General features: G+C 37.3%; 4 protein-coding genes across 4 annotated transcripts; 2 read left to right on the top strand and 2 right to left on the bottom strand. All coding sequences in view use genetic code 12, as the record gives it.

The window, feature by feature from the left end:
• Positions 1 to 764: 764 nt before the first annotated feature.
• On the top strand, positions 765 to 2,381 carry CLA4 (serine/threonine protein kinase; the record flags this gene model as incomplete). Its single annotated transcript, XM_007375515.1, has 1 exon — positions 765 to 2,381. The coding sequence occupies one exon, from the start codon at positions 1,594 to 1,596 to the stop codon at positions 2,344 to 2,346; it is 753 nt and encodes a 250-aa protein (XP_007375577.1).
• A 1,669-nt stretch (positions 2,382 to 4,050) lies between these two features.
• Positions 4,051 to 5,802, bottom strand: WOR1 (transcription factor WOR1; the record flags this gene model as incomplete). Its single annotated transcript, XM_007375514.1, has 1 exon — positions 4,051 to 5,802. The coding sequence occupies one exon, from the start codon at positions 5,800 to 5,802 to the stop codon at positions 4,051 to 4,053; it is 1,752 nt and encodes a 583-aa protein (XP_007375576.1).
• Positions 5,803 to 10,395: 4,593 nt separating this feature from the next.
• SPAPADRAFT_61380 (uncharacterized protein) lies at positions 10,396 to 14,086 on the top strand (the record flags this gene model as incomplete). The annotated part of the gene is made up of 1 exon (XM_007375512.1): positions 10,396 to 14,086. The coding sequence occupies one exon, from the start codon at positions 10,590 to 10,592 to the stop codon at positions 12,684 to 12,686; it is 2,097 nt and encodes a 698-aa protein (XP_007375574.1).
• Positions 12,797 to 13,951, bottom strand: CCR4-NOT (glucose-repressible alcohol dehydrogenase transcriptional effector; the record flags this gene model as incomplete). The annotated part of the gene is made up of 1 exon (XM_007375513.1): positions 12,797 to 13,951. The coding sequence occupies one exon, from the start codon at positions 13,949 to 13,951 to the stop codon at positions 12,797 to 12,799; it is 1,155 nt and encodes a 384-aa protein (XP_007375575.1).
• Positions 14,087 to 15,141: the final 1,055 nt, after the last annotated feature.

Here is a 15,141-nt window from a genome sequence, read left to right as displayed (position 1 = left end):
TCTTTTTACAAATCAGAATTGTCACCGACGGAATTGGATTCTCCCAATACTACTCCCGAACTGGCGTTCCTGTTGAATTCCATCAGCAACATCAACTTGAAACCAAACTATGGATATTCCAAGACGTGTCAGTCTTTTGAAATTATAATTAAAAACACAGGGAAAACAATTTTAGTATCGGTAAAGCACAACAGTGACTATTTGGACTGGCTAGATGCATTCACTACGAAATGTCCTTTGGTGCAAATAGGTCAAGCTTCTCCAAGTGCCTCTTCCCCTGGAGCATCACTAGCCACCGGTTTGTCAAACTCAATCGGTAATGGAAGTAGTTCTAGCGGAAGCGTCACAACAACAACTGCAGTGTCTAGTCCGATAAATTTCACCCATAAAGTTCATGTCGGTTTCGATCCTGCCAGTGGAAGTTTTACCGGCTTACCCGATGCGTGGAAAAGTTTGTTGCAACATTCTAAAATCACCAATGAAGATTGGAAGAAGGATCCTGTAGCTGTTATCGAGGTATTGGAATTCTATTCCGACATTAATGGTGGTAATACCCCTATTAGCTCCCCACTTGTCAATGTGACCGACAGTGCTAATAATAGTTTCCAGAATAATAATAGTACCTCTAGCAGCAACGGTACTAACTTGCACGAGTGGACTAAGCCTCCCGCCACGAAAACACCGGTTTCCCTGTTATCATCACCTACCAAACAACAATTCAAGCCAACCAGAGCCGCTCCTAAACCTCCAACCCCATACCACATGTCCAGAACTAACTCATCTCAATCCAGTAGTTCCTCTTCCAAGAAATCAGATACCTCATTCAAAGGTCCAGATTTGGTACCGGCCAGAAATGCCCCTGCACCTCCACCTTCTGCTCCACCAGCAGGAACAACGCAACCACAACAAGTCCAACCATCTACTAACAGTTTACATGCTAGTGTAGGTATTCCAAGACAAAGCCCTCCAATATTGCCAGGCACCAGAAGTGCGAGCGATGGAAGAATTCGTCAAGAAACTCAACCTGTTCAAGAAAGAAGAAATGAAAGTGCTCCTACCAAGTACCATACCTCACAACCATTAACCACTTCTCCCTCCACATCATCCCTTAAACCTTTCCACTTGAAGCAACAACAGCAACCAACACAACCTGTACAGCCTAAAGTGCAGACTCAAGCTAAGCAACCTCCATATCCAGCAGGTACTTCTCACTCAGTAACTAAACCATTGGCTCCAGTCAGTCAAAATGAAGCTACGAGACCATTGCAATCCAAGCCAAAACACGAGTCTCCAATCTCATCAAAATCAGTAAAACCCTCACTTGCCCCACTTAACCCTAACAACCATCCAGCACCGGGTGCCGCCAAGTTAGGCTCTGTTGGCACCACTTCCGCAGTTAAAACACCTAAACAACTCAAGAAAGAGCGCGAAAGATTGAATGACTTACAAGTTCTTGCCAAGTTGAAAACCGTGGTCAACCCAAACAACCCTACCCCATTGTTCAAAATTATTGAAAAGGCAGGTCAAGGTGCCAGTGGTGCCGTGTACTTGGCCGAGACCGTAAACACCGGCCGAAAAGTAGCGATCAAACAAATGGATCTTAATGTCCAACCAAGGAAGGAATTAATCATCAACGAAATTATGGTCATGAAGGACTCTCAACACAAGAATATTGTCAACTTTTTGGATTCGTACTTGAGGGGGAACAACGACTTGTGGGTGATTATGGAATACATGGAAGGTGGGTCTTTGACTGAAATTATTGAAAATAATGAGTTTAAATTAAGTGAGAAGCAAATTGCTACAATCTGTTTTGAAACCTTGAAAGGGTTGCAATTCTTACACAAAAAACACATTATTCATCGTGATATCAAATCGGATAATGTCTTGTTGGATGCCAAGGGTAATGTGAAAATCACTGATTTCGGGTTCTGTGCCAAATTAACTGATCAAAGAAATAAACGTGCTACTATGGTGGGAACCCCATACTGGATGGCGCCTGAAGTTGTTAAGCAAAAAGAGTATGACGAAAAGGTTGATGTGTGGTCATTGGGTATTATGACTATAGAGATGATAGAAGGAGAACCACCTTACTTGAACGAGGAACCATTAAAGGCTCTTTATTTAATCGCCACCAATGGAACTCCAAAGTTAAAGAAGCCAGAATTGTTATCCAATTCAATTAAGAAATTCTTGTCCATTTGTCTTTGTGTGGATGTCAGATATAGAGCTACTACTGATGAATTGTTAGAGCACTCATTCATCCAAAACAAGTCAGGAAAGATCGAGGAATTGGCTCCATTGCTAGAATGGAAAAAACAACCTGCTGATCAAGAAGGTTTGTAATTTGTAGACGATTTTATATTTATTTTAATACAAGGAATAATTCAAATAATTTTACCTAGCACGTCAAAATAGAAGGGCATCTTTACACGAATTATCTGTTTTTTGGGGTTACTCCTTCATATTCCGGATCAGACTAAGCCTCCAATTCCATATTTGCAACCTAGGTGCACTTGCATTGTCTCTTAGAGTTCCCTTGGAAATTCTAAGCCTTATCTGCTTACTTGTTTGAACTGAAATGGCAAACTCCTTTCTTTAAGCCTCCCTCGCTAAATGTGGTAAAACTTACTTCGCCACATCATAGTGCTTTTTCTCAGAATCAGACCATGCTAAGTAAAAACAAGAATATTCTTTCTCCGTAAACACACAATTAAGCTTATACAGCTAATATTGTGTGATTTCGAATGCCACCAAGAAAACACCATTTTATGCTACAAATGACACATCTTAAGTCAAACTTAGATTCCAACGGTCACCAATTAAGGTTTGACCTAGACTCTAAATCGTTCCCTAATATCATTTACATTTAGCACCTCGATGCAAGTCGACGCCTTCTAAAGGCATGTATTTGCATTGGTTCCTTATTCAACGAATCTAGGTTCACTGGCAAGCGGAACCGGGGAACCTACACCCCCCTCAAGAAAAATTTTAATTTTTTTTTTTTTTTTTTTTGAGAATTTATTTTTTTTAGTGGGTTCTGCATGAACATTTAGCCGAATTACGTGAAGATATTTTTCAAGTGGGGCACAATTTAGTTGAGTAAAAAATAATCACCAATTTATTTTTTTCGTCCCACTAATATGCAATGCCGCCTAAAACCAATTCTTGTTTTGCTAATTTTAGTTATTTTATTTTTGCATGGGCACTTTTCCCAATAAATAGCGCAATGGGGATTTCGTGCATAAAAATCTCATTTAATTCAATTATATTTTCTGAGGCAGTGGCATAATAAGATGTTCCTGCAAGTGAAGGTTGCTGGACCCTTTTTAGACCATAAAATTAGATAAAAATTTTGCGATACTTTCAATCATTACTGTAAAACAAGATATGTTTCCAAATACGGAAAAGCGCCAGCTGGAAGAAGTTTCTCACACGGATGCAAGTAATAACCACGGTTGGGAACACGCTCACACCTATCCCCGGGCAAACTTTTCAGTGGACACTTTTTAGGGGACTGCCTCCCCCCCTCCCCCCGCCTTCTTACATATTTTCATATTTATTAGTTCATGTACATGAACTGGGTGGGTTCATGCATATACTGAAAATATTTGTAATAATGCCTTTCAAGGTCCCCTCACCTGTCCACATGTTGTTTTTTTTTTTTGAATTTACGCTATAGATAAGGGGTCTTGCAAATGAACCTTTGACTGGGGTCAACCATTTAGGTTAGTTTTGATAATTACATTTCCCAACTTACTAGTTAAAAATCCTGTCTTGAACACCCTTGTTTCATGGAAATTGAAAAATAAAAATAATCACCCAGTTTAAGATTTAAAGTTGCCCCTTACTTTTGGAAATATGTCTTAAATTTCTCTTAAATTTCTCTTAAAAAGCTTATCGAAGCTTTTCTAAGTTTCGTTAATCTCTGAACTCTAAGTTAATCATAAAACTGTATTACCGCAAATAAAGAAAATCGAATTTAATTAAAACACATAAGAAGAACAGAAAAGTATATAAACAATATAAAAAACACTCCCACGATCAATTTCATGCATTAGTGGAGTACAATGAACTGCTCCCTCCGTTCCCATTAGAGTCCTCAGTTCCACTTCCACCAACTGTAGCCAATGTACTCACGGGATAACTGGATGAAAATGACCGACGGCGAAGTGGATATTGGTACGATGCTGAAGCACCAGCAGTAGTACCGGCAGCACCTCCACCACCATCATACGTGGTGCTAGAGCTCAGTCCACCATTATTGCTCAAAGCTAATGGAGTTGCACTGGCAATATACCCACTTCCATTGTAATTACCAAATGTAAAATTTTGACCCGCTAACAATGACCCTCTTGAATTTGTATTGTTACCTATGCTCGCTTGACTCGAGGTGGAGTTTCTATTGTTGTTGTTGTTGTTGTTGTTATTACTACTCCTATTGTTGGATGTAGAAGTTGCAAACAAATTGGATGTAGCAGCAGCATTCAGTGTCGTCAGATATTGTTCATAATGGTACTGGGGACCAGAAATCGTCTGCGGGTAGCTTTGAAGATAGGGCTGGTAGTGCGAGTTTGTGTATAATTCGTGGTTTTGCGCTTGCATAGACCCACTAGTTCCTCCCGAAGTATGCAAACTTGTCGGCGGTTGAAACAATGGACCATACTGCAGTTGGTTCAATTGTTGACCAGATTGGTTATAAGATACTGGCTGGGTTGGGGTAGCAGATTGTTGTTGGAGCATATAATTATTATACACAGGCACAACGGTCCTTGATGAACCAGAAGAGGCTGTCCCACCACCAGTGTAGGTCTGTTGTCCGTTGTAGCCAGTAAATGGATTGCTAAATGACATTTCAGTTGATATTTGACCTCTATCTTCTCTCTTGACCCCATCAGCAGGAACTGGTAGCATGTATTGCTGTTGGAACGATTGGGTGGCTTGACCATTGGCATATTTATCAAACTGTAGCGAGTTGGATTGTGTTTTGGTGTAACCCTGAGATGGTTTTTGCAAGAGGGACATGTTTTGTAATTGATAATTGTTATCCAAAAAGTAGTATGCTTCGTCTTCAATGGGGATTTTCCCACCTAAAGAACTATTCTTGACTGCATTCCACAAATTTGGATTTATAATTGTGTTCTTCAAATCCCCTTCTGATGGACGTTGTAACTTGCCATTCAAGACATCATCGGCGTTGTAATAACTTATTAAATGAATTGTTTGTTTTTCATCCTGTTTGTCAATGTGTAAATCCTTGGTCCTAGTGGTTAATGAGAGTGTCTTTTTTATTAAACCTTGGTCTTTGAATGCATATGAGCTTACCATTGGACCACCCAACAAGCTCTTCTTATAATCGTTGCTGTTGTATGAGACAGATGCCGGGATGGTGTTGGCAGTTGTACTAGTTGTATCCAGAGTTAATGACCCCAATGTTGGTGATTTAGCGGTATCACTACCAAAATCTGTCAGGGTCAAATCTGCACTAACTTTCCTCTTCTTCTTCTTTCTGTCGTCCTTTTCATTCAATGTTTGTTTGTCCAATTCACGGTATACAAGGAACCGTCCCAATAACCTCGAAGGTGACCAAGCAATTCCATCTGTCCATCGTTTAATTCCTGAATGCTCTTCAATAAATACAAAAACATTGCCTGATTTGATTAATTGGGGCCGCTCCCGTTCGTGGGGACGTCTGGGTACCAAGTCCAATTGTTTATCCAAGATCTCTTGTATAATGAGTAACGCGTCCTTGGTTGAGCCCACGTATCCGTAGTAGGATGGGTATAATCGAGTAGATGACATTGGGTCAAATTGTATTCATACAATTGTGGGATAGATGAGAAGTTGGAAATTGTGATGTTTATGTCAAGACTGGGGAAAATTGCAACTAAAGTCTGAAACAATAAATAAAACTTGGTTGATTGATGAAGTAAAGAAAGAATTGGTGAAGGAAACTGGTTCAACTTATTTGTAATCTAAGTGTCAAACTTGTTGTTTAATTTAATAGTTAATGTGGTCTACCCAAATATTGCCAGGAGATAAATGTGTGTAAATACTTCTTGGCTTTTTTCTGTACCAAGTCAAAGAAAAATTTGTTCTAAAAGGGTGTTGCTGAGGGTTTCGTGACGTGGTGGACTAATTAAAGATAAACCCTAATGAATATTTGGTTATATCTTGCTAATAAACGTTTATACTATGACTATAGGACTTTTTTGCAATAAATGTTGGACAAGAAAGCAAAATAGGTTTCCGTGTGAAGTTATATACTTTTTTTTTTTACTCTAATGGTAAATTTATTTTCTGGACTCTTTTTTTTTCTAATAATATTATTATTTTTAAGGTTTTGGTTATGTATGTTGGGCAATAATGGGCAATTTTATTTTTGAAAGTTTAATAATGTGGGTACTAAAATTTTTTTTGGAGCTATACAATTTTCTATTGAGCAAGGTCGGGGTGTTAGTATTAATTTAAAATAAACGTAATTTTTTTTTTATATTTTTTTATTTTTTAGTTTTTATTTTTTATTTTTTCGTGGACCATACCACTTAAAAAATAATCATGCATAAGTAACACCCTCTAACACAAAATCGAGGATTATAATCCAATCGGTTTGAAGCCTTGATCAAAAAAAAATAAATGCAGCGGGAGGAGAAAACCATGAGCCAGTGCATCTTCAAAGGAGTAAACACATTATGTAAAGAGGAATTGACTACTAGCCAAGGTAGATGCCCGTAGCTCTGAGAATGTGCTCGGGAAGTTCGGAGTAATTTGCAAGAGATGTAATAAAATACAGAGATAAAATTCTTAAATACAGCTGCATATCTGGTCCCTTTGGGTCCCTTGAACTCCTGCTGCAACATTTCTAATAGCAAGGGGAGAATTTTCTGATCCAATAAATGCCTCGGAGTGGATAAAATGAGTAAAGTGCTAGTGAGCAAAAGTGAATAGTTGTATTTTATTGCAAGTTATGACGAATTGATAACAAAATGCCGAACTTGGTTTAAACTACATACAATCTTGTCAAAAAGAATCACCGAATATTCTTAACTTCTATTCTCCTCTTTTTCAGTTTGGGAAATGAATATGGTTAACATTTCTGTTATATTACTTGATGGATATAGAGGGACAAGAAACATTTACTTGGTTGAAATATTTTACTTCTAGACAAAAAAAAAAAAATAAGTTTGTCTCAACATAAGCATAAACACAATCATCCCTAAATATTTTCTTGATCTTTTTCTTGATTTAGTTTTGTTTTTAAACTTAAGATATAGTGATTTACTTATCACTAGTATGCCAAGCAATATCGCCTTATAATTGCCCTTGTGATTGCATTTCTTGGGAGCCAAGTGATGGCATGAATGGGCTTTGAATATTTTCATTCTCGTATTTTTATTTTTTTGTTGTTTAGTTTTTATTTACATTGCAGAATGACTTAATCATAAATGTAACACATTTGCTGAGAAATTTGCAAGAGGGATTACATGATCCAATAAAGTAATGTGATGGTTAATTTAACTTTCTTGGTTCTGCTTTGTGTACTCTTGGACAAAAAAAAATTAAGGTTAGGTTCTATGGTCAAAACAAATACCAGATTTTCATTTAATTGAGCCTCATTCGGCGTTCTTGTTATTAAATTGATAACGAATATGAGCAAATTATAATTATCATATCTTTCACTTGACAATAGAAAGATCCTTCACCATCGCGAAGGAATTTTAAGCGAATTTTGATACCTTTTGAACAATGCAACGAAAATATTTTCGGGGTCAAGTTTGGGTTCACTTGCTTAGAAAATAAAAATTTCAACCAAAAAAATAATTTGGGTCCACAAAAGTGAAATTAAAGTTTAATGGGACGAGAAAATGTCAAGTGTTGACTTCTTGAATGATTACTGTCAACACCAGATACACTTTAAGCTATTTAGGACAACTATACGAAAGTCACACGGATATTTATCCAAATCTTCAAAACAAGCATTTTGATGCAAGTACTTTTGTTGATGACCCTCAAAAGTATGCCATTTGTTTGTTGGTTACCTTGAGGTCCAGAAAATTACGTAAGATATTATTTTAAAATTGTGACTTGGTTTTGTGCGAAAAAACTAAATATCTCCACTTTGTCTAAATTTGTTGGTTAGTTTGATGTTAGTAAAGGAGGTGAAAAATATTTTCATGTGCTGGTACGAAGACGATATGGCCTCTGTAGCGGTAAGTTACTATTCCAGAGTTCTTGATTTTTTTTTTGTTTGTTCTCAGATTTAAGGTTAAGCTACAAAGATTAGATCGAGGGAGCGAGACAAGGAGAGACAACCACTCCAGCAACCACTACTTAATAGCATGTGTTGATTGCTGGTTTAGTGTTTGAGTTGCTGACGTTGGGTGATTATTGGACAATGGTTTGAGAATACAAAATTGGTTTTATATGGTTAGAATAAACGAGAGTTAAATCTCACTTGCTGAAAATTTCATAGTTGCAATTGTTTAAAGTGTGAATCTAAAAATATATAGTACGAACGACAAGTCTTTGACGGCTTCTAGAACGCCCTTGATAAGTTTCTTTACCATTTTTGATCTATACAATGATATATTTTTTTTACCATGCAACATAACGCCAGTCAAAGCATTCGTTCATTTGCGCTTGGATATTATATAGTCACTGGCTAGGGGTTACAGTCGTTGTCAAAGAACTTTGCATAGTTTTGCATACTTTTCTAGCCAGGTCCGACCTTCATCATAGATAATTTTCGAGTTATTGCTGGGACAACGGGTAATTAGAATGAGGTAACTTATAGCTTATTACTGAATGATTACAGAAGGGGGAGGCGGGGGGTAAACTTACCCAGGATTACTTCTTGATTTGTCTGGTGCCACGGCATTTCTAGAAGTATCAATCCCCTACCGCGGAATTTGAAAGATATTCCGTAACAATAACTCCGGAGAATTTCAACTTGATCTAGATGCATATGCAACTAATCATACTATGTATATGTCATATATCTCGACCAACACGACTTCACAGAAGTTCAGAATAAAGCACTTCAAATGTTTCTCTTCCACATCCACTCCGGGTCATGCCTGTAGATGTCCGATTACGCCAGTTACCAGCCTCCGTAGAAAATCTGGTTTCTCTATCAACTTTGTTAATTCATGCTTATAATTATCACTACTGTAATTATGATACATGAATTTATATGATATTAGATAATAGTTTAGATTTATCAGGGACAATAATTAAGAAATAACTTTTGAGTTATATGTGTAGGTTTGACCGCAGGAGTTAAACAGGCACAACCCTTTCTTGGTAAAATTATTGCCAATCTAAGCAAGGCTCCCGAAACACGAGGGTCGTATATTACTAATTTAAATTAAATTAGTTTCATTTATGACAAAGAAGTGGGGGTGTACCTATTTGGACTAATGTTTTTGTTTTGGTTCGAGGAGAAATTTTGGTGCGATTTTTTCGATCGTGTGGCTCCGGAAATTGCCTCCGGGCCCCAAGAACAATGGCGAAGATTCTAAAACCAAAACATTGGAATAGATAGAACTAACACAGAACCCATAATCCACAGATGTCACCATCACAGAGAATATACTGTAACAAGATATAGAAACGGATACAGAAGAACTTTACGTGCTTTTATACCCCTATATTGGGAGGCTCAGCCCTTGGCTGTAAGGTTTAAAAAATGGGGTAGGTCTCACGGATTATATTTTTTTTTCTGGTGTCAATACAATAGTCTCACTTACTGGGTATGGATAAAGATAAGTAAGTCCGGAAAATAATAACAAACAAAAATAAAATACAACACTGTGGTGGATTAATTTTAACCCACAAAGAGCCAAACAAGGGAGTGGATCTAGTCTTTCCTATTCCGCCTTGCGATTGTTCTCCTTTGATTCTGCTATTGGCTGAGCAGCAAACAAATAAACTTTTTTTTTCTTCTATCTTTGCTTTCTACGTATCCCTACGTGGCGATGCAGGAACTGCATAAGCGCCTAGATTACGGTTTCCAACTGTGGATCTATATCGACTTGAGTTTAAATTTAACCTTTTTTTTTGACACAGTAGCATAGCAATCTGCTGCTGGACCCCTTGATTAAATCCTCTGCTCGAGGAGATTCAAGAGACGTACATTTACCAAATGTCTTGTTTAAGAAAGGACTCGCTCGAGGCTCTAATGCCCCCTACTGCACTCACCCCCTCTTTCCCCCCTATTGGCTTGTCTAATTTATTTTTTTTGTGTTATATTGTTTCCAGCCTCCCCTATTTCTCATAAGATTTATTTTTTTTTTTGGTGGCTATATAATCGGGGCGTAAGCTAAAATAAAAGCAAGGCTATTTCTTCACAAGATTGTAATTAACTCTAAAATAGGTTAAAATTTTATCTTCTACTTTATTACTTATTCTTTATAAGGATACGTTTTGACCATTTGGGTTTTTTTGCACTTTAATCCACCAGGAATTACCACGGATACCCCCTTCTCTCCCTGAACCTTACATTACACCCCCCCCCCACATTAGAGATATAAAAAGTTATCTAATTGATTTGACAACCAAATCCCAATTATTCGTACGGCACAAGTTAAATGCTAAAAACAGAACCACTTGATTATCACAACCATCTCCCTCCATATCGATCATTGCTCAACCCAAATGCACAGTACGATTATCAAACACATTCTTTGGTACCATTGTCCCAGAATGATTTGAATGTATTGCGCACGAGTTTCCAGACCCCAACTAAGGAGTCAGGGTCTACTTCTAACGGAGGGAGTTTTAAAATGAAGTACAAGTCGTTATTGAGCGATGTGGGAAGATCCATCTCTTTGAAAATGAGCAATCCCAATTTGATGACTAGTGTTGCTTCTGTAGTTGGGTCTAGTGGCAAAGCTGTTGTCCTTGCAAAGAAGGTCCAACAACAGGCTGCCGTGTCCACTTCCAAAACTCAACAACAGCCCCGTCAGCCATTGCAATTGAAGGATCTTCCTATTGAAGTCTTGGATTATATATTCTCGTTGGTTGATTCCAAGACTGACTACAAATCATGCATGTACACCAATAAGATGTTCTACCAATTGGCCAAACCTTTCTATTATCAAGATTTGTCATTTGTTTCCACTTATAGGTTTGCTCAATTCATTTCCTACCTCAGATTGAATTCTAGTGTTGGACAATACGTCAAATCTGTGGATTTGTCAGGGATAAAACCAGGATATGAAGAAGATGCCCAGGAAGGAGAAGACGATGTGAATATGAATGATGCTCCAGCTGGTAATAGAGAAGGAATAGAACGAATACATGATGCACCAGCTAGAGAAGCTAGTCCTGAACGGGCTGATTTGGAATTTTCTGGAAAAAATGAACCTACTCCTAAAATCATGGCTGGATGGAGAGATTGGAAGTTCAAGAGCAATCCGTTATATTCAGTTCATCCACTGCCACCAAAATTAACCAAGACAGCTTCAAATGTCCTGATTGCATCGGCAAAATCAACCAAATCTTCCTTGTCAACCAAAAGATTATCCAAACCATTCAAATTATTCAGATCTAAAAAGAGAAGAAGATCCATCACCACCACCACGAACACGACTTCAACTCCAAGAAAAACACCCAAAATCGAATTCCTTGACTTGCGGGCTCAAGATCAGGCTCATTCCAACACATTGGCTAGAAATGCCAGCCCTCATCCATTAATAAACAAATTCTTGATGAATTACTCCACTTCTAAAGATATCCCCATTGGCTATGTCTTGCATTTGATTAGATTATGCCCTAATGTTGAAAGACTCAATTTAGGTAATCTTTCCCTTTCCATTGATTATGAAATTAGTCGCTCTGTGGTTCACAAGTATCAAAATTTCGACTTGATGAATAACTATCCCAAGGATATAATTAAACGAATTGATGGAATTATGCAAGGAAATGATGATGTTCGTGACGATGTGTTTTCATTTGATCGAGAAAATACTGATATCTATTCAAGGTTTCCATCACTTTTCAAATCCAATCAAGCCCCACCTACTTCCTGTGCATCTTCTGTTTATTCAATCACCACATTCTCAAAACCAATCAATATCAAATACAACAGTTTGTTACCACCATTACCATCTACTGTATCCGATATTTCCTATATCAACAAAGGGGATGGAAAAGTGTATCTCTCCGACTTAAATCTTAAATCTATCAACAATATATATTTGAAGAAGATCAAGGAAGAAGAGCTATTATCAGTTTTGATTAGAATACATGGAAAGAAATCGGTTACCTCGAACAGCATATTCAATTTTACAGGGGACGTCAGCGGAAACTTAAAATATCTCAATTTATCATCTATGATTTGGCTTAACCGTAACATGATTGAAAGTTTTTTTGAACAGTTGCTTATCAAGAATACTTGCTTTGAACATCAAGATAGAATCATCGACGACGAAGATGATTTGTCTGATGACGAGGAAGAAGCAGATTTCTGTTGTCATGAGTACAAACAAGACTTGATTGTTGACTTGACTGATTCCGGAATGTACAAGAATCTCGCGTGGGCTAAATGTATCGACTTGAATACACTTTATGGGTGTAAATTAGCCAGTAAGATTATTCGTAACGAATTATTAGCTCCATTTGATGAGTTTATGAGAAGAGAACGGATCAGAAGAGGAAGAATCGGGGAAAATTACTTGGCTTAGTTCTATTCTCTATATCTAGCTGAATTATTATGATTAAAGAAAAGTAAATTTTTATTTTTGTTTTGTAGAAAATTGTTTATTCAAAGTATCTACTTATATAAAATGCAAAATTAGGTGTAGTTGATTTCAGCAACCAATGGGATGTGATCCGACGGGAATTGCTTGTTGGGGAATCCCTTGATCGGACAATTGGAACAATACTTTTCATCAACTTCACTTAAAACTTTAACTATGTCAAACCCGTTCTTGGTTATGAATATGTGATCTAAAACATCGGTCAAACTCGACGTGTAACTTGTGAAATTCAACTTCTCTGTTTTTATTAAACAGTCGTAGATGTTAGCGAATTCAAATGGATTGTCTATTATTCCATTCTCGTCAATCAATGGGTTGTTAACTCCATAATCGTGACCGGAGAATTCAGGAGATTCCTTAACATCTATTCCGTCTGTACTTAACAATTTAAACACGTCAGACTTCAAATTTGAATTTAAATCTCCCATGACTATTATATGAGCTTTTGTCAAATCGTTACCGTCGACATAATCACGTAATTCATTCAATAATAGTTTGGTTTGTAATGCTTTGACGTCATTATATTGTGGCGACCAGTACAAATGGGTGTTGGCGACATATACCGTCTTGTCAGCTATTTTGTCATGTAGCTTCAAAATTAATGCAACTGTATTTCTAGGGATTAACCGAGCAATTAAATCCTCGGTCATTTGATATTGGGATTTGTTTTCCAAAACATGTTCACCAAAATTTATCTCTTTGGTTTCGACAACATCAAATCGTTTGGTATTTACAAACACACCAACACCGTCTATGAAATCGTTGGATTTACCTCCCCAATAACCTGGTAATGATTTCTTAACAAAGAAGCTCTTGTAATTACTATCAGGGAAGTTCTTGGACCAATACTTGTCATATACGTAATATTCCATTTCTTGAAAGCACATTATGTCACATTTGAATTGGGAAATGGTCATATTTATAAGTGGGAACCTATAATTGGGCCAGTCTAAGTATTGTTGTTCCAAGTATCCAAAAACCTCATGCCACGTGTAATGTCTTGACAACAAATTATATGACATTACCGATATTTTATTCTTGGAGTCGGCTGGAGATGGACCTAATCGGACCCAGCGACGGTATTTTGTGGCATCGTAATTGTCAGGAATGCTGGGTGAAGCGGGGGACTTGAAATCAAGCTCTTTATTGATGATGGAATATGGTCTATTGGCACTAAGGGTGGAGTTCATGATGGAGGACTTGGTATGGGTAAATGAAGGAATGATCTTTCTCAAATGTAATACCATGCACTTGGAGAAAGCTAAATGTTTCTTTTAGCAGTAAAAGTAAGCAGTGTCTAAAATTAGAATGTAAAACTGTAGAATGGTGTTGTAAATAGTGAAGCTGGTTGAACGACTTTGGATGGGGTATTTATAGTTTTCTGGGAGGGAAATGCAAGTAGTACGTGTTTATTGTGGTGGTTTATCCAGTCGGAGTTTAGTTCAGATAACAACAAAGCTAATCAATGGGTAATTTAAAAATAAATGATTCTATGATTTCTGAAATTAGCCCTAATGCACGGGAAAGGGGACACGATTCCAGATTGTTCAGGTTATTATTAATGCAAAAGAAAAGAAGATTCAAACAAGGAAATCTCCAGATGTCAAAAAAAGTAGTTTATTGTTCTCAGCTATCAACAATCGGCGTAAGGCGTAGTAATTCACTGGAACGTCAATCCAACTTTCGTATGGTCATGCTACTGCATATAAAAAAATGACGGTGATATTTATTTTTTGCTCTCTTTTGTCTTTGCGGGACCCAATTTCTTTTTTTTTCTTATTTTCTCCATTGTTCATTTGGTGCGCATTAATGGAAGATTTACGGCGTTGCCGGGTAGTTACAAACTAATCACTTACAGATGGGGGGTGCAGCCATTAGATAACTTTGCCTGGTTATCCCCCCAAAAAAAAATTTAGCAATTGTAAATTACTTGTAAGACGATAGAGTACGTAATCAAGAATGTGTCAATTTCTTGTGTCAACGCTTCCGCCTGAGCGGGAGTCGATATTATTTTTGCTGCAAAAATCACAGCAAAAAAAAAAAAACCAAAACGAAAAATAAAAATAGAAATCAGATGATCAAAAAAATTCATTGTCTCGCCTACTCAATAGTATGATCACTCACATCTAAAGTTTTAATCGAAGTTCGTTCCAGTAGATTCTACTTGCTCATATATCATCACCTGTTTTTCATATTCCACGTTTTCCCTCATCGGCAATGTGAGCGATTTTATCCTTACATATTTACGATATCTATCGGTAGTACTTCGCCGCATTACGGGGAATAATCCCCGCCATCTCCTATCATTTCAATTGTTCTTGCTCTGGTCGTTTCTTTTCTATTGACTACGTTTACTTGATATTTGACTAATTTGAGGGGT

This window comes from Spathaspora passalidarum, assembly GCF_000223485.1.
Source record: "Spathaspora passalidarum NRRL Y-27907 unplaced genomic scaffold SPAPAscaffold_4, whole genome shotgun sequence".
Taxonomy (NCBI): domain Eukaryota; kingdom Fungi; phylum Ascomycota; class Pichiomycetes; order Serinales; family Debaryomycetaceae; genus Spathaspora; species Spathaspora passalidarum.
The sequence above is the reverse complement of the archived record's forward strand: the minus strand, read 5'-3'. Positions and strand labels throughout refer to the sequence as shown.